Source organism: Dryobates pubescens, chromosome 31 (assembly GCF_014839835.1).
Source record: "Dryobates pubescens isolate bDryPub1 chromosome 31, bDryPub1.pri, whole genome shotgun sequence".
NCBI lineage: Eukaryota > Metazoa > Chordata > Aves > Piciformes > Picidae > Dryobates > Dryobates pubescens.
The window spans coordinates 5,216,496-5,242,152 of NC_071642.1; the positions used below are offsets into that span (position 1 = coordinate 5,216,496).

General features: G+C 56.7%; 1 protein-coding gene across 1 annotated transcript in view; it reads left to right on the top strand.

Moving 5' to 3' along the window:
• The first annotated feature begins 2,369 nt into the window (after positions 1-2,369).
• Positions 2,370-25,657, top strand: part of LOC104308479 (ceramide synthase 4) — a 36,806-nt gene continuing 13,518 nt past the window's right edge. The window contains exons 1-3 of the mRNA XM_054174987.1: positions 2,370-2,420; positions 15,313-15,486; positions 25,263-25,380. Coding sequence (XP_054030962.1) covers positions 2,401-2,420; positions 15,313-15,486; positions 25,263-25,380 — 312 coding nt within the window. The 5' untranslated portion in view covers positions 2,370-2,400. The remainder of the gene's footprint in view (positions 2,421-15,312; positions 15,487-25,262; positions 25,381-25,657) is intronic.

The window sequence follows — 25,657 nt, forward strand, 5'->3', positions numbered from 1 at the left end:
TATGATTCTAAGCCTACCTGGGGACTCCAAAGTGCCTGGCATCTGAGCTCCTGAGGTGGTGCATTGGTGCTTAAATGGTCAGGCTGCTGGCATGCACTTTTGGGGCAGAAAAGGAGCTGGTGAAGGCTTCTTTTTAAAACTTCTCCACTTGAGGGAGTTGCTTTTCTTCTCTTTGTGAGAGCCACCAGCTTGATGGGAAGGGATTTTTGTTGCTGTTGTGGTTTTTGAAGGCTACTTACAGTTTGCTGACATCCTTTGGAGTGCAGGACTTAAGTGGTGTCTGCTCTGAAAGGAGAGCACCAGCTCTGACGGGTCAATATTGCAACAGCAGCCAAGTTGTATAGGCTGCAGTGTGCTGGAAGCAGAGACACAGCCATGTCAGCCATGCCTGCAGCTGAGGAGGTTTCCAAAAGGCAGCTGATCAGGATCTTTGCTGAGGTGTGAGGTGTAAGGTGCAGCAGTGGAAAGCCTGACGTGCGAGGTGGCAAAGTGCAAGGTCCTGCCCCTGGGTCAGGGCAATCCTTGATACCGATCCAGGCTAAGGGGTGATGAGATTGAGAGCAGCCCTGCAGAGAAGGACTTGGGGGTGCTGCTGGGGGAGAAGCTGGGCAGGAGCCAGCAATGAGCACTGGCAGCACAGGAGGCCAAGGATCAGCCTGGGCTGCATCCAAAGCAGTGTGGCCAGAGCTGGAGAGAGAGGATCCTGCCCCTCTGCTCTGCTCTGGGGCCAGCTGTGGAGTCCTCAACACAGGAAGGACCTGGAGCTGATGGAGCTGGTCCAGAGGAGGGCCATGAAAATAATCAGGGGCTGTAGAATCTCTTCTATGGGGACAGGCTGAGGGAGCTGGGGGTGTTCAGCCTGGAGAAGAGAAGGCTTCAGGGACACCTAATAGCAACCTTCCAGTACCTCAGGGGGGTTACAAGAAGGCTGCAGAGGGACTGTTTGCAGAGGCCTGCAGGGACAGGACCAGGGGCAATGGTTTGAAATGAGAACAGAGCAGATTGAGATTGGATGTGAGGAACAAGTGCTGCACCAGGAGGCTACTGGAACACTGCAACAGGTTGCCCAGGGAGGTGGATGAGGCCTCATCCCTGGAGATATCCAAGGGCAAACTCGACAAAGCTCTGAGCAACCTGATCTGGTGGAGGTGCCCCTGCTGACTGCAAGGACATTGGACTAGATGACCTTTAGAGGTCCCTTCCAACCCAGCCCATTCTGTGATTCTATATTCAGAAGCTCAAGAAGGTGTCAGGAAAGTCTTGATTGCTTTCTGTCCTTTGAGATACAGTGCAAGGAAATCACTCCAGTGTCCCTAAGTGTTTGTTCCCTACTCTGACACTGGCTTCTGTAATGTTCTAAACTCTCCACTGCAGAGCTTTTGGGGGGGAAAAATACTGCTGTGGGGTTCACAGAGTTAGAGAGATTTGTCTTTTTGGAAATGTTTACAGCAGGGAACAGTATCAGAGGCCAGGGGAGGTACTGAAAGCATCTGCAGGTCATTCATGTTAGCATTCCCTGGCTCTAGGAGGCAGCAGATGTGGGCTTGGTACACAAAACCCAAGCTGCAAAGCAGGAGTTGGAAGGGAGCTGTGGAGATCACCCAGTCCAAGCCCTCTGCTAACACAAGGTCACACACAGCAGCTTGTCCAGGACCTCATCCAGGTGGGTTTTGAAAGTCTCCAGAGGATGCTGGGTCCTGTGCTGGGTCAGGTTTTGCTGTCTCCCTAGTCTCAGGTGATAGAAGGAGAGGAAATGGCTGAAATTGTGCCAGGGGAGGGTTAGGTTGGAGAGAAGGGAAAATTTCTTTGCTGCCAGAGTGGTCAGGGATTGGCACAGGCTGCCCAGGGAGGTGGTGGAGTCCCCATGCCTGGAGGTGTTCCAGAACCCTGTGGCCATGGCACCTGGGGCCATGGTTTGGTGGCCATGGTGGGGTTGGGTTGGTGCTGGACTGGATGACCTCAGAGAGCTTTCCCAAGCCAATCATCTCCATGGCTCTGTGCTGCCTGTGCCTCTCTGCTGCTCCTGCAGCTCTGCCTAGGAGTGAATCAAGCAGCTGCATTTGCATGACACAACAAACCCAGAGACTCCAGAACCTCTCTGGGCAGCCTGCTCCAGGGCTTCAGCACCCTCCCAGCAAAGAAGTTTTCCTTAATGTTCAGATGGAGCCCCAGGGGCTCCAGTTTGTGCCCCCTGCCCCTTGTCCTGGTGCTGAGCCTGGCCTCATCCTCTTGACCTCCCCCCTTCAGATGTTCTGCAAGGGAGTTGGATGTGCCCAGTGAGGAATCCTTTGGGCTGCTCATGGAATACCTTCAGGTTTAGTCTTCTGCTTTGTGATTATTTTCTTTTTATTTGTTTTTCTTGCAGGTTCCGTTCACAGAGGCCAGCAGGGAGTTGATGACATGGATCTAGATATCTCCAGGTATGCTGCAGCAGTTGGGCACTTGGAGCTCAGGGGATGTTGTTCTCTCCTGTAGCAGGGCAGCTTGGTCCTCTGCAGCTGCTTCTGTAGAGAGAAGTAGAACCCTCAGGAAGTTAGTGGATGACACCAAGCTGTGTGGTGCTGTTGACACACTGGAGGGAAGGGATCCAGCCAGAGGGACTTGGATGGGCTGGAAATGGGAACCCAAGCCACCCCCATGGGGTTCAACAAGGCCAAGGGCAAGGTTCCTGCAGCTGGCTCAGGGCAATCTCCAGCACAGATCCAGGCTGGGCAAGGAGTGGCTGAGAACAGCCCTGAGGAGAAGGCCTTGGGGGTGTCAGTTGGTGACAAAGTCCCCAGGAGCCAGCACTGGTCCCTGGCAGCCCAGCAGGCAGCTGAGTGCTGAGCTGCAGCCAGAGCAGGGAGAGCAGCAGCACAGGGAGGGGATTCTGCCCCTCTGCTCTGCTCTGCTCAGCCCCCACCTGCAGCACTGCCTCCAGCTCTGGGGCCCCCAGCACAGGAAGGACCTGGAGCTGCTGGAGAGGTTCCAGAGGAGGCCACAGAGAGGATCAGAGGGCTGCAGAACCTCTGCTGTGGGGACAGGCTGGGAGAGTTGGGGCTGTTCATCCAGGGAGACCTCAGAGCAGCCTTCCAGTACCTGAAGGGTTCCAGGAGAGCTGGGGAGGGACTCTGGACAAGGGCTGAGAGTGCCAAGAGGAGGAACAATGGCTTTGAGCTGGGAGAGGGGAGAGTGAGAGTGGAGATGAGGAAGAAACTGTGGCCAGTGAGGGTGGGGAGAGCCTGGCTCCGTGAAGCCTCCGAAGTTCTTGTGCCGAGCGTGGGGAGGCAGCGGCCATGGGAAGGGAGTGCTGGGCAGGAACGGGTGGAGGCCAAGGTCGAGGCTTTGATGGTGGTGTCGGTTTACACTGGCTCGGAGTTAAAAGGAACTTGTCCCAGCAGGGGAGTCCTTTCTTGCTGCAAGGAGCCGCAGTTTCGTTTGCAGGGCCGTAGTGGATCTCTCCACCCAGCCATGCAGTCTGCAGGGACAGCTGCTGCTGCCTCCCCCCCCGGAGCACAGCTCCAGGCTTTGGCTCTCCCAGCCTCACAGAATGGGAGGGGTTGGGAAGGACCTTGGCAGATCACCCAGTCCCAGCCCCTGCCAGGGCAGGGTCACCCAGGGCAGCTCACACAGGAGCACATCCAGGTGGAGTTGAAAGCCTCCAGTGAGGGAGACTCCACAGCCTCTCTGGGCAGCCTGCTCCAGGCTCTCTCACCTCACAGGAACAAAGTTTTCCCTCCTGTTCCTGTGGCAGCTCCTCTGCTCCAGCTTGCCCCCAGTACCCCTTGTGCTGTCCTTGGCCATCCCTGAGCAGAGCCTGGCTCCAGCCCTGCAGATCTTTATCCCCAGGAGTGAGGGCAGCCCTCAGGCTCCTCCGCTCCCAGCTCCAGAGACAATTCGAAGCCCCAAATCACCACAAGCAGTCCCTGTTGGCTTCCTGTGCTGGAACTGCTGTGTGCCTGTGCTCTGGCATGCTGACAGCTGAAGCTGTCTCACAGTGGTGCCTGGACAAGGACATGTTTCCATCTGAACTCTCTGCATGCATCCAAGCATTGCTGGGAGGCAGCAGCTCCACACTCAGCTCCACTGTCCAGAGGAGGGGGGGGGGGTTTGAGCTGGCTCTACTTCAGCTGTGATTTTTGAAGCCTGTTGACAAGAGCAAAGGTGGAATAGAATGTCCAGGCCCAGGACTGCTCCCTGTGCTCCACATTTTATCTCCTGCTTGTTTCCAGGGTCTGCTCCAGATTTCCTCCCTGTAGGAGAAGACTTTCACTGAAGGGAAAGGGGAAGCTCCAGCTGATACAAGAGCTTAGATCAAAACAGGTTGTTCTCCAGAGAGCCAAACCCATGGAGTCATTTCCTGCTAGTAAAATGAACTATCCTCACCTGGGTTGCAGTTAACTGAGTACTTGAACACTTCAGTGGCACCTGGCACAGGTTCAGAATTGATGCCCCTGGGTTCACTGCAGAGCACTGCAGGTTGTGCTTGCCCCTGGGTTCACTGCAGAGCACTGCAGGTTGTGCTGTAAGAGCTCTATCTGCCAGACTCTCTGCACCTGGATCCATCTGCTAGGGCTGTGCAGGATGCTCTGCCAGGAGATGGGCACTGCATCCCTGCCCAGCAGGGTGTAAAGCTCCAGCATTACCCACTGCAGGTTCCAGTTGTGTTGTGCTGGGGAGATCAGTTCCAGGAGCCATGACCCAGCCCAGCCTGGGCTGCATCCAAAGCAGTGTGGCCAGAGCTGGAGAGAGAGGATCCTGCTCTGCTCTGGGGAGACCTCACCTGCAGTGCTGTGTTCAGCTCTGGGACCTAACACAAGAAGGACCTGGAGCTTCTGGAGTGGGGCCAGAGGAGGCCACCAGGATGAGCAGAGGACTGGAGAGCCTGCCCTGTGAGGACAGGCTGAGAGAGGTGGGGCTGTCCAGCCTGGAGAAGAGAAGGCTGCAGGGAGACCTCAGAGCTGGAGCTGCAGGGGAGCTGCAGGCAGGCTGGGGAGGGACTGTTCAGAAGGGCTGTGGGGATAGGCTGAGGGGCAGTGGTTTGAGAGTGGAGCAGGGCAAAGTTAGGTTGGACATCAGGAGGAAGCTCTGCACAGTGAGGCTGGGGAGACACTGGAACAGGATCCCCAGGGATGTCAGCCTGGCTGTGTCCCTGTGCAGCCTGCTCTAGCTGGAGCTGTCCCTGCTGCCTGCAGGGGCTTGGACAAGATGACCTCTGAGGGTCCCTTCCAGCCCACTGCCATCTGTGGCTGTGGTGTCTGGTGGGAAGCTGCCATGAAGGGCAGGCCTGTCAGAAGTGCTGCTCTCCACTTCCTTACATCAAAGGAGCAGGACTGCTCTTCATGGTCATGATGTGACTCAGTAGTGGACCTGCTCTCACACACTGACCCTGGAGCTGCTTTTCCACAGCCTGCTAAAACCTTCCTTGCCCTCCTTCCTCTTTCAAATGAGAGCTTTCACTTCCCTGGGAGCCTCCATCCTATGCATGCTTGAACCTTTAGTGTATCTCTGTGAGAGGGTTAATATTCCTCCAGCAGCCCACACCAGGTTCTTTTTAAGTCAAGAGAAACCGAATGTCATCCTTTTCCCAGGTTTGAAGATCCTCTGGGGCTTGCTTGTGCTGCTGGGATTAATTTTTGTGGTCAGTATGATTACTGCAGAGTGCACCTCAGCATCTCTGGCCAGAATTGCCCAGCAGTGCCAGCAATCCACTGCATGTCCCCACTGCTGCCTCTGGCAGAGGTCATTGAAGGGTAGCTTTCATCTGACAGAACAGATGAAACTGCACTCAGAGAGGCCCAACTGCAGCAGCCTCATCCACTGCCAGGCACAAATCCAGGCTGGGGGCAGTGTGGGTTGAAAGGAGCCCTGGAGAAAGAGCCTTGGGGGTGTTGGGTGCTGAGCAGCTCCCCAGGAGCCAGCAGTGCCCTCCTGCAGCCCAGAGGCAGCTGTGTGCTGGGCTGCAGCCAGAGCAGGGTGGGCAGGAGAGGGAATTGTGCCCCTGGGCTCTGCTCTGCTCAGACCTCACCTCCAATCCTGCCTCCAGTTCTGGTGTCCCCAGAAGGAGGACACAGAGCTGCTGGAGAGAGTCCAGAGGAGGCCACAAAGATGATCCCAGGGCTGGAGCAGCTCTGCTGTGAGCACAGGCTGAGGGAGCTGGGGCTGTGCAGCCTGGAGAGGAGAAGGCTCCAGGGGGACCTCAGAGCTGCCTGCCTGGAGCTGAAGGGATCCTGCAGGAGGCTGCAGAGAGACTTTTGCTGAGGGTGTCTAGAGACAGGCCAAGGGGGAATGGTTTGAAGCTGAGGCAGAGCAGGGTTAGAGTGGAGCTGAGGAAGAAGTTCTTCAGTGTGAGGGTGGTGAGGCTCTGGCACAGGCTGCCCAGGGAGGCTGTGGCTGCCTTCTCCCTGGAGGTGCTGAAGGCCAGGCTGGATGAGGCCTGGAGCAGCCAAGTCCAGCTGAGAGCTGTCCCTGCACGTGGCAGGGGGTTGGAACTGGATGATCTTGAAGGTCCCTTCCAGCCTGAGCCATTGCAGGGCTCCATGTTGATGCTTTCCCCAGCAGGGGCTTTGATAACAGCCAGTGCCTTTGTTCTGAAGGGCAGATCCAATAATCAAGAAATTCTCCAGGGGTTTTGCATTGAGGTTGCTGCAGAGATGAGCACAGCCATGGGTCTGGTGGGTGCCTTCCAACCCAACCAAAGCTTTGCATCAGAGTAGGTAGGGCAGGGGTAAAAAACCAATCTTGGCTGAGCTAAGCTGCAGGTTGTGATCAGTTTGTTGCTTTTGTGATGAGCAGAGTTCTTTTCACCCCTGGGGTACCACCAGAGCTTTGCAAGGAGCAGCTGAGGGAGCTGGGGGTGCTCAATCTGGAGAAGGGGAGGCTGAGAGGAGACCTCATTGCTCTCTACAGCTCTGAGGAGAGCCTGGAGCCCCATGCCCCCAGGGTTGGGCTCTGCTCCCTAGGATCAGGAGATAGGAGAGGAACTGGCCTGAAATTGTGCCAGGGGAGGGTTAGGTTGGAAATGAGGAACAATTTCTTTGCTGCCAGAGTGGTCAGGGACTGGCACAGGCTGCCCAGGGAGGTGGTGGAGTCCCCATGCCTGGAGGTGTTCCTGAACCCTGTGGCCCTGGCCCTTGGGGCCGTGGTTTGGTGGCCATGGTGGGGTTGGGTTGCTGTTGGACTGGGTGACCTTAGAGGCCTTTTCCAACCCCAACAACTTTATGATTCTCTGGTTGTTAGGAGGTTGCTCAGAGATGTGGTCAAGGCCTCATCCCTGGAGACACTCAAGCTGCAGTTTGCTGTGCAGCCTGCTCCAGCTGGAGCTGTCCCTGCTGCCTGCAGGGGGCTGGACAAGCTGCCCTGGGAGGGTCCCTTCCAACCTCCTGCCTTCTGTGAGTCTATGATCCTTGGCCTGTCTTCCCTCAACACACAGAGGAGAGGCAGAGCTCCTTTGGGAGGGCTGGGAAGATGTCTCAGAGTTTGTTGGGTGCCTTGAGAGGAGAGATCAGAGGAATTCCTTGTGCGGAGCTGGCGCTGAGGGCAGAGTTCCCCAAATAACCAAGTGTGTGTGAGCTTGGCTGGGGAAGCTATTTGTGGTGAGCTGGAGCAAGGAGAAAGTGACCCTCGGTATCTGTGTGTTTATAAATAAGCCCTGAGCTCAGGCAGCCTGGCTGGGGCTGTGCTGGGGGGGCTGGAGCTGCCGGCATGCTGCTGCGGCTGGCGCTGCCTCCTGCTCAGCTCCGTGGGCTTGGCTCAGGCAGGGCAGAACTGCTGCTGGCCTGGGGGGGATTAGTCTGGAGGGACTGAGGGGAGACCTCCTCACTCTCTGCAACTCCCTGAAAGGAGGCTGGAGCCAAGTGGGAGTTGGTCACAGAATCACCAAGGTTGGAAGAGACCTCAAAGATCATCAAGTCCAACCTGGCACCACTGACCCCATGACTAAAGCATGGCACCGAGTGCCACATCCAATCCCCTCCTGAACACCCTCAGGGATGGGGACTCCACCATCTGCCTGGGCAGCACATTCCAATGGCTAACAACTCTCTCTGAAGAACTTTCTCCTCACCTCCAGCCTAAACCTCCCCTGGCACAGCTTGAGACTGTGTCCTCTTGTTCTGGGGCTGGGTGCTAGAGAGAAGAGCCCAACCCCCACCTGGCTGCAACCTCCCTTCAGGTAGCTGTAGAGAGCAAGAAGGTCTCTCCTGAGCCTCCTCTTCTCCAGGCTAAGCAAGCCCAGCTCCCTCAGCCTCTCCTCCCAGGGCTGTGCTTGGTCTCCTCTCCCTGGTGACAAGAGATGGGATGAGAGGAAACAGCCTCAGGCTGCACCAGGGGAGGGTTAGGTTGGACACTGGAAGAACAAGAGGACACAGTCTCAAGCTGCACAGAGTCCCCATCCCTGGAGGTGTTCAAGAGGGGATTGGATGTGGCACTTGGTGCCATGCTTTAGTCATGGGGTCTGTGGTGCCAGGTTGGACTTGATGATCTTTGAGGTCTCTTCCAACCTTGGTGATTCTGTGAAGCTTCTTCACTGAAAGGGTTCTCAGAGACTGCCCAGGGAGGTGGCTGAATCCCCACCCCTGCAGACACTTAAAAGACAGAGATGTGGTGCTGAGGGCCATGGTTAGCCCCAGACTAGGTAGGGTTAGAGCATGGTTGGACTGGATGATCTGAAAGAGCTTTTCCAACCCAACCCATCCTGTGAGTCCAGGTGGGTTTCAGTAGAGGCATTGCAGAGAGGCTGAGGCAGTGTGTGACAATGGGAGGTAGCTATCACAGTCCCCCCAGGCCTGGGTTGTAGTGCAGGGAGCCCTGGTGAGCAGCTCTGCAGCTTCAGGAGTGCCAGTGTCCATGAGGAGAAGACCAAGAAGCCCCCAGTGGCTGAGTGCTCTGCAGTGAGCACTCTGGCTGTGCTCAGCAGGGCTGCTCATCAAGGGTCCCACTCAGAGCCTGCCCTGCTCTCAGAGCTGCAGGGTGTGTGACCTGGGGTGGCTGCAGCCCCCAGGGACACAGAAGCACAGAATGGGTTGGGTTGGAAGGGACCTTAAAGCTCATCCAGCTCCAACCCCTGCCATGGGCAGGGACACCTTCCTCCAGCCCAGGCTGCTCAGGGCCTCATCCAGCCTGGCCTTGGCCACCAGGGAGGGGACAGCCACAGCCTCCCTGGGCAGCCTGTGCCAGGCTCTCCCCACCCTCACTCTCAAGGATTTCTTCCTCATCTCCAGTCTCAGTCTCCCCTCTCCCAGCTCAAAGCCATTGTCCCTCACCCTGTCACTCCCAGCCCTTGTCAGAAGTCCCTTCCTGGCTTTCTTCTAGGCTCCCTTCAGGTCCTGCAAGGCTGCTCTGAGGTCTCCCTGGAGCCTTCTCTTCAGGCTGAACAGCCTCAGCTCTCTTGGTGATTTGTTTGAGTGGGAGGTGAAGCTGAGGTGCAGGCAGGTTCCTCCAGCACACAGCAGAGTGGGACAGTGGCTGTTGCCAGAGCTCCATGTTTGCATTCTGCTTTCTAAGCCATCCAGGAGCTGAGCTCAGGCAGGTCCCATGCAGCTGGGGCTGGTAGCAGCCATCCTCTGCTGGGCTGCAGCACTGATGGAGGCCCCACAGCCGTGCAGAGTGAGTCACAGCTCCTCTGCTGCTGCAGCAGGGGAAGCCTCCCTCTCAGTGGCTGTTGGTTTCTCAGTGCTTGTAGTGGCTGTGGGTTTGGTGGTGGTGGGAATGCAGATGTTGTCCTCAGATAAAGCTTGAAGGTTTGCCTGTGGAAATGAAGGGCAATGGCCACACCTCCTGGTTTCAGAGGTGGGACAGGATCATTATAGAACATTATAGAGCATTTGACATTCATTAAGTCCTTTTCCTCCTCTGAGCTTTGGAAGGGCTTGGGGAGTGGGGAGGTGGTGGGAACAAAAGCCTGGGAAACTGATGGGGCTGTTGATACTGAAGTTGAGAGCCAGCTCCTCCACAGTAATTAAAGCTGTGTGACTCTTGCAGCAGGCTGGTGTGGAAAGTCATCCTCTGCCTCTTGCAGGCTGCAGGGTAGGATGGCTGCAAACAGAACCATCCTGACTGATGAATTCAGTGCTTCTCCAAGCTGGGGTGGATTGCAGCTGCACAGACTGCATTGGGCTGGAAGGGACCCTCAGGAATCAGCTTGTCCAAGCCCCCTGCAGGCAGCAGGGACAGCTCCAGCTGGAGCAGGCTGCACAGGGACACATCCAGGCTGATCCTGAATGTCTGCAGGGATGGGGCCTCAGCCACAGCCCTGGGCAGCCTCTTCCAGTCTCTCCCCACCCTCACTGCCAAGAATTTCTTCCTCATCTCCACTCTCATTCTTCCCTCTCCCAGCTCAAAGCCATCACCTCTCATCCTGGCACTCCCAGCCCTTGTCCCAAGTCCCTCCTCAGCTCTCCTGGAGCCCCTTCAGGTACTGGAAGGCTGCTCTGAGGTCTCCCCAGAGCCTTCTCTTCTCCAGGTTGAACAACCCCAACACTCCCACCCTGATGGAGAGTTCAGGTAGCTCCCTCCTGGCCTCTGTCTGTGATCATCCCTCCTGAATGCTTAGCTTGCTGTGGCCCGAGGCAGATCACTTGATTTTCTTCCTCAGTTGTGTCAGGTGGTGTCAGGCAGTGGCTGCTGTTTCTGCAGTGAGACAGGAGGAAATAGCAGGCATGGGGAGAAAGAATGAAGGAAGAAATGCCAGGGCATGACTGAGTAGCTCACCTGGCTTGTTCAGGTGCCTCCTTGCACTTTGCATTCCTACTGTCCTGAGGCACAAGTAGCCCCTGGAGGAATCTGTGATTCCTGGAGGTGTTTTCTCTGGTGCTTTGGGTGCCTCTCTTGCCTCACTTGGGCAGGAGGTGTATCTGCTGCTCTTCCTAAGTTGTAGTCTTCCCCACAGTGCTGGTGGGACCTGGTGTCCTGCTGCCTCTCCCACACAGCCAGCCTGCAGTCTGCTGGGAGGTTTGATGTTGTTGTTGTTTGTAGAGCTGGGGCCCAGCAGGAGAGTGCTGGCTGTGCCCAGGTGCCAGGGCAGCAGGGTTTGGGTTACCTCAGCCTGCCCTGGAGAAGAGAAGGCTCTGGGGAGACCTTAGAGCAGCCTCCCAGTACCTGGAGGGGGCTACAAGAAGCTGCAGAGGGACTGTTCCCAAAGGGCTGCAGGGCCAGCACCAGGGGCAATGGTTTGAAATGAGCAAAGCAGATTGAGATTGGGTGCTGGGAACAAGTTCTGCACCAGGAGGCTGCTGGAACACTGCAACAGGTTGCCCAGGGAGGTGTCTGAGGCCCCATGCCTGGAGATACTCAAGGTGAGGCTGGACAGGGCTCTGGGCAACCTGATCTAGTCCCTGCTGAGTGCAGGGGGTTGGAGTGGCTGAGCTTTGGAGGTCCCTTCCAGCCCAGACCATTCTCTGATTCCATGAGGCAAGTGCCAGACAGAGCCTGGGAAGGTCTTCAGCTTATGCTGTGCTGCTTTCCCAGTGCCCCTGGACACTGAGCTCATCTCTTCATGGTGGAGCCTGGTTTGACAGTGGTGCTGCCTTCAGCCCAGGTCTCTCCAGCCTCAGCAGGGAAGCATCTCCAGGTTCCTGGCAGAGGAGTGTGGCAGAAGCAGCTGTGGTGTTGCAGGAAGTTCTTGGTGGGGTTCTTCATTTCCAGGAGGAGAGGTTTGGGTTTGCTCAAGGATCTGCTTGGCAGGATCCCATGGGAGACTGTCCTGGCAGGCAGAGGCAGGCAGCAGGGTAGCCTTCCAGGACAGCCCCCTCCAAACCCAAATGTTGTCCACCCCAACAGGCAAGAATGCAAACAAAAACGGTAGGAGGCCAAGAGGGATGAGCATGGAAGCATGGCTTGAGCTCAGCCAGAGAGTGGAAGTATCAGGAAGTGGAAGTGGGGATGGCTGGCCAGGAGGAACACAGCAATGTTGCCTGAGTGTAGAAGAATGGAGGCAGGAAAGGCAGAGCTGAGCTGCAGTGAGGGCTGTGCAGGGCAGCCAGGAGGGCTCCTGTGCTGCAAGAGGAAGGATGAGACAAATTTGAGCTCTGAGTGCCAGTGGCCTGGTGATGCCTGAGGCACTCACTGCCTGCTTTGGCCTTGTGTTTAACGAGTCAAACCTGTCCTTGTGTTTGCCTGAGCAGAGCTGGGGAGCTGCAGGGCTGATGGAGGGAGAGGAGCTGTGTGATTGGTGTTCTGAGGTGGATGAGTGGCACCAGCCTGCAGCCTCTGCCCCAGGCCATGGCTGGCAGGCAGCTTGGGAGCCAGGCAGGCAGAGCAGTCTAGCAAGAGAGGAGCTGGCAGGAGGAGCAGCAGGTATGGCAGTTAGTATCTCATTCGTGGGGGGGAGGGAGGTGTGCACTGGGGAGCCAGGGAAGCAAGTTTGTCTGCTTGCTGGGCTCTTGTGTGCAGCTCCTGGGATCTGCTTGGGCATTGTGGCACAGAGGGCTCCCAGGAGTGGGTGTGTATGGAAGTGCTGCCTCGGATCAGAGCAGCACCAGAGCAGCCTGCACCGAAGTGTGGAGCAGGGTGAAGGTCAGGCAGGCAAGGCAGAGCAGCCCAGCTCTCAGGGGCTGCAAGGATAAGGCTCCTTGGTGGGGTGGGGAGCTGAATTCTGCTTCTAAGGTTAGGGGTGAAGAATCAAGCTTCTGTTGGAGCAGCTGGGAAAGCTGTGGGGCTTCCACAGCAAGGAGTCATTTCCCCTCTGGCAGCACCCTGCTGCTGCTGCTGCTGGTGGTTAATCCAGGCCTGGGCAAACTGGCTGCGCCAGGAAGCCTTCTGCAGGAGTCCTCTGCTGGCTCTGGCAGCAGTGATGCTGCAATTAGGCTAATGAGGCTTGGCAGACCTAAAGGCCTTGGCCTAGAGCCACTGTGGGGATGTTTGTGCCTGTGGCATTGTCCACCCACGGGCCTGGTAATCCCCCTGCAGACAATGGCTCATCTCTGGTGAGATCAAGAACTGGAGGCCTTTGGAGGCTGAGGAATGAGGAATGAGGTCACCTTGAGCAGCACAGCTCTGAGCTTTCTAGAATCACAGCCTGGGCTGGGATGGAAGGGACCTTAAAGCTCTTCTTGTCCAACCCCCCTGACATGGACAGGGACATCTTCCAGTGCATCAGGTTGTTCAGAACCTCATCCAACCTGACCTGGAATGGTTCCAGGGATGAGGTTATCCACAAGCTCTCTGGGCAACCTGCTGCAGTATCTCACCACCCTCACAATGAAGCACTGATAGCTGCTGTCTGATCTGAATCTCCACTCTTGCTGTTCCAGACCGTTAGCCCTCACCCTGGCACTGCACTGAGCCAGAGCCAGGATCCCAGCAGCCAGAGCAGGGTGCCCTGAGCCCCAGGCAGCCTGACCTGCAGTGGTGCCAGGGATGGGGCAGCTCCCAGCTCTCTGGGCAATGTGTTCCAGTGTTTCATCAACCACATCATGAACATTTCTCCCTTCTCTCCACTCTCAAGCTGCCTCTTTCAGTCCCAAACCATCCCCCTGAGACTAGAACAGAATAGACTAGAATAGAATTTCCAGGCTGGAAGAGACCTTTGAGATCATCAAGTCCAACCTATCAAACCTTGGCCTGTCCCAACAGGCCCTGCTCCAAAGTCTGTCCCCAGCTTTCTGCTCAGCCCTTCAAGCACTGCAAGGACCCTACAAATATCTGCAAGGTGGCTGGCAGGAGGATGCAGCCAGGCTCTTCTCAGTGGTGCCCAGGGACAGGACAAGGGGCAGTGGGCACAATCTGGAACCCAGCAGGTTCCATTTGGACAGGAGGAGAAACTTTTTCATGTCAGGCTGCTGGAGGCCTGGAGCAGGCTGCCCAGAGAGGTTGTGGAGTCTTCCCTGGGGCGATTCCAACCCCACCTGGATGTGTTCCTGTGTGCCCTGCCCTGGGTGACCCTGCTCTGGGACCTCTCTGGAGGTCCCTTCCAAGCCCTAACACTCTGTGAGTGGCAGAGGGGTTCCTGCTTTGTGCACTTGAAAGGGTCAGGGAGTTTGCATCCCCTTGGTCTCAGCTACACAGGGCTGTGCAGTCAGCTTTGTCCCCACGCTGGGCTGGCTGTGCATGCTGCAGGAGACAGGAGAGTCAGAGTGGAAGGAGCAGGGTCCTGTTCTTCCCTGCTGCAGTCAGATCCAGAGGCACATTGAGACAGCTGCCAAAGTGCCAATCCAGAGCAGCTGTGAGTCAGCTGCCAGCCTCAGAGTGCAGCAAGACAGCCCAGGTGGCCTAGCACAGGAGCACCTGCACTGAAGATGCCTTCCCAGGCAGCTCTCTGATTCATTTGAGAGTTGTTAGGCAACCTCCTCACAGAAAATGGGTCAGGCTCTGGGCTTCTCCTGCTGAGGAGCTTCATGCTGCTCAGACACTTACCTGAGATGCTTTGCCTTTTGTCTCCTGAGATGGCATCTCCCAGCTGCTGCTCTGCTTATCTCCATGGGCAGCTCATTCCCAGGCTTCCCTTTTCCTTCTGTGTCCCTACAGAGCCTCTGGCTTCTGTTCAGAGCTTGTGTTTGGGTATTGTTTGGCCTGGAGCACCTCTGCTGTGAGGACAGGCTGAGGGAGCTGGGGTCTTTCAGCCTGGATGGTTTAGGTTGGAAGGGACCTTAAAGATCATCCAGTTCCACCCCCTGGTATGGGCAAGGAACCTTCCACCAGGCCAGGTTGCTCAAGGACTCATCCAGGCAGGAGGCAGCCACAGCCTCCCTGGGCAGCCTGTGCCAGAGCCTCACCACCCTCACACTCAAGAACTTCCTCAGCTCCAGTCTAACCCTGCTCTGCCTCAGCTTCAAACCATTCCTCCTTGTCCTGTTTCTGGACACCCTCAGGAGAAGTCCCCCTGCAGCCTTCCTGCAGGATCCCTTCAGGTCCTGGCAGGCAGCTCTGAGGTCCCCCTGGAGCCTTCTCCCCTCCAGGCTGCACAGCCCCAGCTCCCTCAGCCTGTGCTCACAGCAGAGCTGCTCCAGCCTGTGGCTCATCTTTGTGACCTGCTCTGGACTCATCCAGCAGCTCTGTGTCCTTCTCATGATGGAACCTGAAAAATAGCAGAGTCTGAACCTGGAATCTTTCTGCTCCCCCTTGCTGAGAGCAACACTTCTCTTCTGTTGAGTCCTGAAGCGCTCAGTGCCTTTTAGCCCTGGTTTAGTTCCTCACCAGGAGTCACCCAGCTCCTAACATCAGTCTGTAGCAGGTTATCAGTTCCTTGGGTGCTGCTGTGTTCCACACCTCTGCTGCTTGCCCAGCCAGCTGCCACCTCAGCAGGGCTGTAACCCTGCCCCTGCTCCCGGGGCCTGTGCTGGCAGGTTTGCTGGGTGCCAGCCTGCCCTCAGTTTCTCCTGTCTCCCTTCCTTCCAGGATGGCAGGCTCCCTGTACCACTGGCTGTGGCAGCACGAGTTCTGGCTGCCTCCAGGCATCACCTGGGAGGACATGCAAGAGTCTGAAGACATCCAATACCCTCAGCCCCGGGACCTGCTGCTTAGCATCCCCTTTGCCTTGCTCCTGGTGGGCGTCCGCCGTGCCTTTGAGAGGTGAGTGCTGGGGCTCCAGGGCTGCCACTTCGGGTCCAGAGCTGGCTCTGTGCCTGTGCCAGGGCATGGCTGAACAGATCCACACAAACTCCAGGTCACAGGCTGCTGGGGTGCATCTTTCAGCTCTTTCTTTCCAGTGCTGTGCAGCACTGCCTCCAGTTCTGGGGCCCCCAGCCCGAGGGGGACCTGGAGCTGCTGGAGAGGGTCCAGAGGAGGCCACAGAGAGGATCAGAGGGCTGCAGAACCTCTGCTGTGGGGACAGGCTGGGAGAGTTGGGGCTGTTCAGCCTGGAGAAGAGAAGGCTCCAGGGAGACCTCAGAGCAGCCTTCCAGGACCTGAAGGGCTCCAGGAGAGCTGGGGAGGGACTGGTGACAAGGGCTGGGAGTGCCAGGATGAGGAACAATGGCTTTGAGCTGGGAGAGGGGAGAGTGAGACTGGAGATGAGGAAGAGATTGTTGAGAGTGAGGGTGGGGAGAGCCTGGCACAGGCTGCCCAGGGAGGCTGTGGATGTCCCCTCCCTGGAGGTGTTTAAGGGCAGGCTGGATGTGGCTCTGAGCAACCTGCTGTGGTGGGAGGTGTGCCTGCCCATGGCAGGAGGTTGGATCTGGATGATCTTCAAGGTCCCTTCCAACCCACCCTGTTCTGTGACTCTGTGCATCTGTGCCCTGGCTGTAGCAGAGTCTGAACACAGAACACAGACCCTGCCCTCAAGCTCTCACCACAAGCAGTGTGACTCCTTTCACTTCAGGAGGTCCTAGATGTGGTCTCTGCTTGTGTTCCAGAAGGCAGAGTTGCTGCTCTGGGGCCTCCTGCACCTTGCCTGCTGGTTCTGGGCTGAGGGCAGCAGCAGTGATGTTCAGACTGCCCAAGGACAGCTGTCTGCTTTGTCTTGGGAGGTGATGAGCTGGGGGGATGCATCTGACCAAGCCTGGAGAGGATGCATTAGACTGGGCTGGGCCATCTGGGGCCAGGATCAGCCCCACACAGCCCCCACAGCTCTGGTTCAGAGTCATTTCCTTGGCAGTGCCATGGAGAGGCCTTTGAGGCTGCTGCTGAGGGTGCCAGGCTCTTTTCAGTGGTGCCCAGTGACAGGCCATGCAACAGTGGATCCAAGCTGGAACCCAGGAGGTTGCACTTCAACGTGAGGAAAAACTCTTCTGGTGCTGGAGGCCTGGAGCAGGCTGCCCAGAGAGGCTGAGGAGTCTCCTTCTGGGGAGACTTTGGGGCCCCACATGGATGTGTTGCTGTGTGAGCTGCCCTGGGTGCCCCTGCCCTGGCAGGGGGTTGGACTCCATGATCTCCAGAGGTCCCCTCCAACCCCTGACACTTTGTGATTCCTCTGAAGCCTGCTGCAGTCTCTGCCAGTGCTGGGCTGCCAAAATTTCTTCTCCTCTTGCTCCCAGAGCTGCTTTTGCTGCAGCTTTTTGCAGCCTCTGAGATACCATCCTGCAGGGCTGGCACAGGAAGCTGCTTCCCAAGCATCAGGCAGGGGCTTTCTGGTCAGAGCCCCTGGGGTGTTTTGCACATCACCCCCCAAGCAGAGACAGTGTGGGGCTGATGCCAAAGGTAGAGCTGGGTGGAGATCCTGCAGGCTTCACCAGCTCTGAGTTTCTCAGCAGTCCTGGTCCTTTATGCAGTGGGCTCTGCACCCAGCCATCTGCTGGTGGACAGCTGAGGTTTGCCACAGTGCCAGGCACTGCCCAGGCTGCAGGGTAGGTCCCCTGGCAGGGTTCTGGGTGCTCTTCAAAGTGGTTTTCACTGGAGTCAAGAATCAACTCTGCCCAGCTGCTCTCTGGGGGGGTGCTGGGTTGGAAGAGCTCAGTCAGAACCTGCAGTGCTTTGCAGTTTGCAAAGAGAGGAGAAAAGGCAGGAGAAGAAATGCTTCTCTCAGCCTTCTTTGCACAAGTGGCTGCACAGGGAAATGGAATCCCTCTGTAGGCTGGGAGGGTCCTTCAGGTCCTCTGTGCTGCAAGGGCACTCAGGCTGGATCTCAGGAAGAAGTTCCTGGGTGTGAGGGTGATGAGAGACTGGAACAGGTTGCCCAGGGAGCTTGTGGATGCCTTCTCCTTGGAGGTGTTCAAGGGCAGGCTGGATGAGGCCTTGAGCAGGGTGGGACAGTTTAGAGGTGTCCCTGCCCATGGCAGGGGGTTGCAGTAGATGAGCCTTTGTAGAGGGGCTGGGAGTGCCAGGATGAGGGTGATGGCTTTGAGCTGGGAGAGGGCAGATTGAGACTGGAGATGGGGAAGAGATTGTTGAGAGTGAGGGTGGGGAGAGCCTGGCACAGGCTGCCCAGGGAGGCTGTGGCTGCCTCCTGCCTGGAGGTGATGGGAGGTGTTCCTGCCCATGGCAGGGGGCTGGAACTGGATGATCTTTAAGGTCCCCTCCAACCTAAACCATTCAGGAGGCTGCAGTGCTTCAGAGCTCTCAGTGCTGGCTGGAATTGGAAGCTTTTATGGAATCCCCAGATGTGATTAAGTCTTTGAATAAGAATTTGGTGATGATACAGAACTGGAATCCAGATCTCTTCCTTGTAAACAAGGTGGCTGTTGTGGATTCCATGACTCCTGCACCTTCCTGAGGGCACAGCTGCCTGCCTTGCCCCTGCAGATGTGGCACCAAGGGGCTGGCAGGTTGCTGCCAGAGCTCAAGTGCTGCACTTCTGCTCCTTGCTGGTCTGCAGGATGCGGCTGGGGGCAGCACTCCTCTAGGCAGGCACTGCCAGGTGGTGACCAGGACTCACCTGCAGCATGAAGTGGGAGATCAGCTCCTGGGCCCTGCTCTGGCTGAGGCTGGCCAGTTCCAGGCTCCTCAGTACAAGACATGAACTGGAAGATGAAGAACCAAACTCTTCTCCATGGTGCTTAGAGCCAGGACCCAGGGCAGCAGCACAGACAGAAACTATAGAATCAGAGAATGGTTTGGGTTGGAAGGGACCTCCAAAGCTCAGCCACTCCAACCCCCTGCACTCAGCAGGGACATCCTTCAGTCATCAGCTTGCCCAGAGCCCTGCCCAGCCTCACCTTGAGTATCTCCAGGGATGGAGCCTCAGACACCTCCCTGGGCAACCTGTTGCAGTGTTCCAGCAGCCTCCTGGTGCAGAACTTGTTCCTCACATCCAATCTCAATCTGCTCTGCTCTAGTTTGAAGCCATTGCCCCTGGTGCTGTCCCTGCAGGCCTTTGGGAACAGTCCCTCTGCAGCCTTCTGCCTCCCGGGATGAAGTTCTGCTGGGGTACAGAGGTCCTTAAAATGAGGCTCCAGGACACAGCTCCTGCTCACAGGCACAAGCTGGAGGCATCAAAGGCAGAGTACAGGCTCCCAACTTCTGGTGCCCCTCTGCTGCCAGGCCTCCCCCAGCAGCCACCTGAGTGGCACAGGCTGGGAGCACTGCTGGCTGCTCTCCAGCACTGCTTGCTCCACTTTCCCACCCTCCCCAGGACAAACTGGCTCCCAGCAGAGTTGCTTCACCAAGTGTGAGCTGTTCCTGCTCCCCCAGAGCTGCACCCACGGCCTCCTGGGCACTCCCAGGCCCCACCCAGCCCCACATGTCCTCTTCCCACAGCCACCATCCCATCCACAGGGTAACTGCTCTCAGTGTGCCCCAGCTCAGCCAGCAGGTACCAAGGGGAGGCCAAGCCAGGCTCAGGGCTTGCACCTCCAAACCCTGAGGCTGGAAGCCACAGGAGTGACTGTGGTGGGGCAATGAGGGGCTGAGGAAACCCCTCTGAGCCCCTCCTGCCTCTGGAGTCCTGGCACACACCGGTGCCATGGGCATGCCACAGCACCTCTGAACTCCCCCAGCACAGCACCAGGAGCTCAGGGGGTGTCTAGGGAAGCAGCCTGCACTCCATGCACAGATCCAGAAGGGTAGAATCAGCTGTCAGAGGCCAGGCTGAAGCCTCCAGAGTCACCTTTGTGCAGCCTGAGAGATTCACAGAGGGGCTTGGGTTGGAAGGGCTCTCAAAGATCATCCAGGTGGGATGGCTTAAAGACCCCTCCCACCAGCCCAGGCTGCTCAAGGCCTCATCCAGCCTGGCCTTGAGCACCTCCAGGGAAGGGACAGCCACAGCCTCCCTGGGCAGCCTCTTCCAAAGCCTCAGCATCCTTGTACCAAAGAACTTCTTCCTCATCTGCAGTCCCAGTCTCCCCTCTCCCAGCTCAAAGCTGTTGTCCCATGATCTGGCACTCCCAAAGTCCCTCCCCAGCTCTCCTGTAGGTCCTCTTCAGATATTGAAATGCAGCTCTAAGGACTCCCTGGAGCCTTCCCTTCTCCAGGCTGTACAGCCCCACCTCTCCCAGCCTGATCCCATCAGGGAGGTTCTGCAGCCCTCTGATACAAATCTTTGTGGCCTCCTCTGGACCTGCTCCAGCAGCTCCATGTCCTTCTTGAGCTGGGGGCAACACACACTCATGTTAACTCAGGGACCAGAAGTAGAGAGTTACAAAGCCAAGGTCATGAGAAATCCCAAACACATCCTCTGGGTCTGCAGTGCTGCCACTTGGTCAAATTCTTTTAGGCTGGGGCAGCAGCACCATGCACAGAAGGTACAGGAGCCCCACAGGGCTTGGTTCACCCTTCCCAGGGAGCAGAGGAAGCTTTCTTCTGCATCCAGTTCTGAAGCCTCTGTTCCAGGAGGGATCTTGGAGGTGCTGGAAGGTGTCCAGAGAAGGGCCCCGAGGATGAGCAGAGGGCTGGAGCTGCTCTGCTGTGAGGACAGACTGAGGGAGCTGGGGTTGTGCAGGCTGGAGAGGAGAAGGCTCCAAGGAGACCTCATTGTGGCCTTCCAGGATCTGCAGGGGGCTACAAGAAAGCTGGGGAGGGACTTTTGAGGGTGTCAGGGAGGGATAGACTGGGGGGGATGGAGCAAAACTAGAAGTGGGGAGATTGAGATTGGATGTTAGGAAGAAGTTGTTCCCCATGAGGGTGGTGAGAGCCTGGCACAGGCTGCCCAGGGAGGTGGTGGAAGCCTCATCCCTGGAGGTGTTTGCAGCCAGGCTGGAGGTGGCTGTGAGCAACCTGCTGTGGTGTGAGGTGTCCCTGCCCATGGCAGGGGGGTTGGAACTGGCTGAGCCTTGAGGTCCCTTCCAGCCCTGACAGTTCTGTGATTCTTCTCCAGAATGAGCTGGAGGTGAACCAGCAACAACTGAGGGAACTCCATGTGCAAGAAAGGGCTGCAGGGAGCTGGGACAAACAAGCAGCCAGCTCAGAAGTGCTGAAATTGGCATCTGAGGGCAGATAGTGGCATGATTACAGGCTTCCTGGCTTGAGATATTATCTTTTTGTTAAGGGTGTGGCCAGAAGCTTTTATTAATGAAGTTTGTGAATCAAAACAGCTTTCAGATTAAGGAGGAGAAGCAGGGCTGAGGAAGCCCTGCCAGCTGAGGCAGCACTTGCATGGGAAAGGGGAAAGAAAATCCTCCTCCATCTGCCCATCAGCATCTTAAATCAGATGCAAAAGGTACTGGGATGGAGTGAGGGTGCTGTGGCAGGAGGAGGAGCAAAGGGACTGCCCCAGAATGCTGAAAGGGCTCTCTGGAGATCACCCAGCACCCCCCTGCTGCTCAGACAGGCTCAGCTCCAGCAGGCTCTGAGGGGCTGGGTCAGACCTGGGGGTGCTGGTTGATGGTAGGCTGAACAGGAGCCTGCAGTGTGCCCAGGCAGCCAGGAGGGCCAGTGGCATCCTGGCCTGCATCAGGAGGAGTGTGGCCAGCAGGAGCAGGGAGGTCATTCTGCCCCTGTACACTGCACTGCTTAGGCCACACCTGGAGTCCTGTGTCCAGTTCTGGGCTCCTCAGTTTAGGAAGGAGGTTGAGATGCTGGAAGGTGTCCAGAGAAGGGCAACAAAGTTGGTGAGGGGTTTGGAACAGAAGCCCTAAGAGGAGAGGCTGAGGGAGCTGGGGTTGCTTAGCCTGGAGAGGAGGAGACTCAGGGGAGACCTTCTTGCTGTCTACAACTACCTGAAGGGAGGTTGTAGACAGGAGGGGGTTGGTCTCTTCTCCCAGGCAGCCAGCACCAGAACAAGAGGCCACAGTCTCAAGCTGTGCCAGGGGAGGTTTAGGTTGGATGTTAGGAAGAAGTTCTACACAGAGAGAGTGATTGCCCATTGGAATGGGCTGCCTGGGGAGGTGGTGGAGTCACCATCATTGGGGGTGTTCAGGAGGAGACTTGATGGGGTGCTTGGTGCCATGGGTTAGTTGTTTAGGTGGTGTTGGATTGGTTGATGGGTTGGACACAATGATCTTGAAGGTCTCTTCCAACCTGGTCTGGTCTGGTCTGGTCTATTCTACTCCACTGGGTTTGGAGTATCTCCAGATGGAGACTCCACTCCCCCTCTGTTCCAATGTACCTGGAATGTTGTAGAGTGGGTACCTGGGATCCTGTGTCCAGCTCTGGGCTCTGCAGTTCGAGGATCATAGAATCAAGAAGGTTGGAAAAGACCTCAGAGATCATCAAGTCCAACCTGTCACCCAGCACCTCATGACAGGGAGCTCCTGGGGAGAGTCCACTGGAGGCTGTGAGGATGCTGAAGGGACTGGAATCTGGGGAGGAAAGGCTGAGAGCCCTGAAGCTGGTTAGTCTGGAAAAGGGAAGGCTGAGAGGGGAGCTGATCAATAGCTGTAAATACCTGAGGGGTGGGGAGCAAGAAGGTGTCCAGTAACAGGAGAAGGTACAAGGGGTGAGGCTGGAAGCCAGGAGCTTCCCTCTGGACAGGAGGAGAAAGTTGTTTGGTGTGAGGGTGCTGGAGGCCTGGAGCAGGCTGCCCAGAGGGGTTGTGGAGTCTCCTGCTCTGGAGACTTTCAAGCCCCACCTGGATGTGTTGCTGTGTGAGCTGCCCTGGGTGACCCTGCTCTGGCAGGGGTTGGGACTGGATGATCTCCAGAGGCCCCTTCCAACCCCAACCATTCTGTGATTCTCTGCCTTGACCACCTGCACAGCAAAGAAAGTGTTTTCTTGTGCTCAGATGAAGCATCACACACTTGGACCTAAAAGAAGGCTGCAGAGGGACTGTTCCCAAAGGCCTGCAGGGACAGCACCAGGGGCAATGGCTTCAAACTAGAGCAGAGCAGATTGAGATTGGATGTGAGGAACAAGTTCTGCAGCAGGAGGCTGCTGGAACACTGCAACAGGCTGCCCAGGGAGGTGGTTGAGGCTCCATCCCTGGAGATACTCAAGGTGAGGCTGGACAGGGCCCTGGGCAACCTGATCTGGTGGAGGATGTTGGAGTGGCTGAGCTTTGGAGGTCCCTTCCAACCCAAACCATTCTGTGATTCATTTTGTGCAGAGACTTCTGTGGTTGATCCATAACCAGGAAGGGTCTGAAACCTCCTTCCTGTTAGGTCCTGCAGGCAGGGATTTGGGACAGGTTGCAGTGGTTCATGGAATGGCTCAGCTGGGACAGCAGCACTGTGGGGACTTGGGGTCCTCTATCAGACAGGAGGCTTCAGCCCTGGTGTGAGGCAGGGAGCACAGGGACAGCCCTCAGCCAGGGGAAAGCCTGAGGCTGAAGGAGATGGTGGAGTTCATAGAGTCATAGAATGGTTTGGATTGGAAGGGACCTCAAAGCTCATCCAGTTCCAACCCCCTGCCATGGGCAGGGACACCTCCCACCAGCACAGCTTGCTCAAGGCCTCATCCAGCCTGGCCCTGAGCACCTCCAGGCAGGAGGCAGCCACAGCCTCCCTGGGCAACCTGGGCCAGTCCCTGACCACTCTGGCAGCAAAGCAATTGTTCCTTCTCTCCAACCTAACCCTCTCCTGGCACAATTCCAGGCCATTTCCTTTCCTCCTATCTCCTGATCCTAGGGAGCAGAGCCCAACCCCCACCTCCCTGCAGCCTCCTCTCAGGGAGCTGTAGAGAGCAAGGAGGTCTCCCTCAGCCTCCTCTTCTCCACACTAACCACCCCCAGCTCCCTCAGCTGCTGCTCCCCAGCCCTCTTCTCCAGACCCTTCCCCAGCTTGGTTGCCCTTCTCCAGACCTGCTCCAGCCTCTCAGTGTCCTTCCAAACTGCAGCCTCAGCAGTTCCTTCTTTGGTGGTTCCTGAGCAAAATGCCTTTGTGTGAACTTCCTTCTGTGAGCTGCAAGGGGAGAGGAGCTCCCTGGTGGAAGAAGTCAGCTTGAGATGAGAATCACCTCACTGACTGTGCCTTGCCTAGCTGGGGAGAGTGGTAGAGTTCAGTCCTCAGCCTCCTGTCTTCCAGAGATCTGATAAGCTGCCATGGTGAGAGCATCCCTGCAGCTGAGGAGGTGACTGTGGTGTTGCAATCAGGACAATCATCACCCTCCCAGGCTTGGTGCTTGGAGGAAGATTGAACTGAAACCTGAGTCAGAGCAGACATCCAACTTGTACCAACCTTCCTTGGGAGGGAGCTGATCCTTTGATTTCCCAATGATGTTCATAAAAGTAGGATTGGTCCCAGCCCTCATGGTTCAACTCAGGACCTCAACAACAAACTGGGATTAATTACAGCTTGCCTTCAGCAGCTCCCCTCTCTGACAGGGAGATTTTTATGCCATGGCCATAACCAAGCAGCAGGCAAGAGGCAGAAGTCAGGAGTTAAACAGAATGAAGAAATCTGTCAGGGGAATTGAAAGAGTTCTCCTTTAAAAACCTTTCTGGCTGGAAGCCTGAGCCCTGGCAAAGACATTCCCTGGGCTTCTCCTGTGCCTGCAGAACTTCAGAGCTCTCAGTGCCTGGTGTGGACTGGAAAGAAGCTGCAGAGAGGTTCTTCCTCAACCACAAGGCTTGGTTGCATAGCATCATAGAACTGGTTGGGTTGAAAAAGCCTTCTGAGATCACCCAGTCCAACACCAACCCAACCCCACCATGGTCCCAGGTGCCATGGCCACAGGGTTCTGGAATACCTCCAGGGCTGGGGACTCCACCACCTCCCTGGGCAGCCTGGGCCAGTCCCTGACCACTCTGGCAGCAAAGAATTTTTTCCTTCTCTCCAACCTAACCCTCCCCTGGCACATTTCAGGCCAGTTCCTCTCCTTCTGTCTCCTGATGCTAGGGAGCAGAGCCCAACCCCCACCTCCCTGCATCCTTCTCTCAGGAGCTGTAGAGAGCAATGAGGTCTCCACTCAGCATCCTCCAAACTAATCACCCCCAGCTCCCTCAGCTGCTCCTCCCCAGCCCTGTTCTCCAGGCTTGGTTGCCCTTCTCTGGACCTGCTCCAGCCTCTCAATGTCCTTCTTGGAGTGAGGGCCCAAAGCTGAACCCAGGATGGCAAGAAAAATGGAAGATAAGAGTAGTGAGGAAGAAATGAGAGAAGCTTCCTGTGTGTCTGGCAGGGATGGGGATGGTTCCATCAGTGCTGCACAGCTCCACCATGTGATGGCAAATCTTGGGGAGAAGCTAGCAGAGGGAGAAGTTGATTGAATGATTGGGGAAGCAGCCATGGTGGTGAAGTGTGAAGAGTTTGTACAGTGGTGACAGTGAAGTGGAGACCTTGTACAGAATGTGTGAGGTTCCCTGTACCAAGTGTGTTTGTAACTTCTCTGCAGAAGGCTTTTCCCTTGCTGTCAGAAGCATATGCATGTGTAGTAAGTAGAAGGCCATTCCTCCATGGTTGTTTTCTCCTTATGATTCTCAGTGAGGCTCAGCAAGGATGAGAGCAGAGTCCTGCAGCTGGGCAGGAGGAATAAACTGCAGCAGGACAGGCTGGGAGGGGATCTGCCCTGGGGAGAAGGACCTGGGAGTGCTGGTGGGCAACAAGTTCTGCATGGGCCCCTGCTCTGCTCTGGGCTGGCCTGGACCTTTACTTTTTCTCTTGCAGAACCATAGCTCTGCCCCTCAGTGCCAAACTGGGAGTGAAAGACAAGCAGAAACCAAAAGCTCAGCCCAACCCTGTGCTGGAAAGCTTCTACAGCAGGTGCTGCAAGCACCCCAAAGAGGTGAGTGCCTCCTGCCTTTGCTCTCCTCCAGAGCAGCCTTTGTGTCCCTAGTCAAAGGACATCACCTTTGGGATCCTGAAGTTTGCTAATGCCACTTGTGCTGAAAGCACCAAAGCAGCAGGAACCAGCACAGCAGTGGGCACCTGAGAGCAGCCAGCCACAGGGAGCATGGGGAGAGACCTTGGAGTCCTTGGGGACAGTAAGGAGTCCATGGGGCAGCAATGTGCCCTTGTGGCCAAGAGAGCCAATGGGGTCCTGGGGGGCAGCAAGCAAAGTG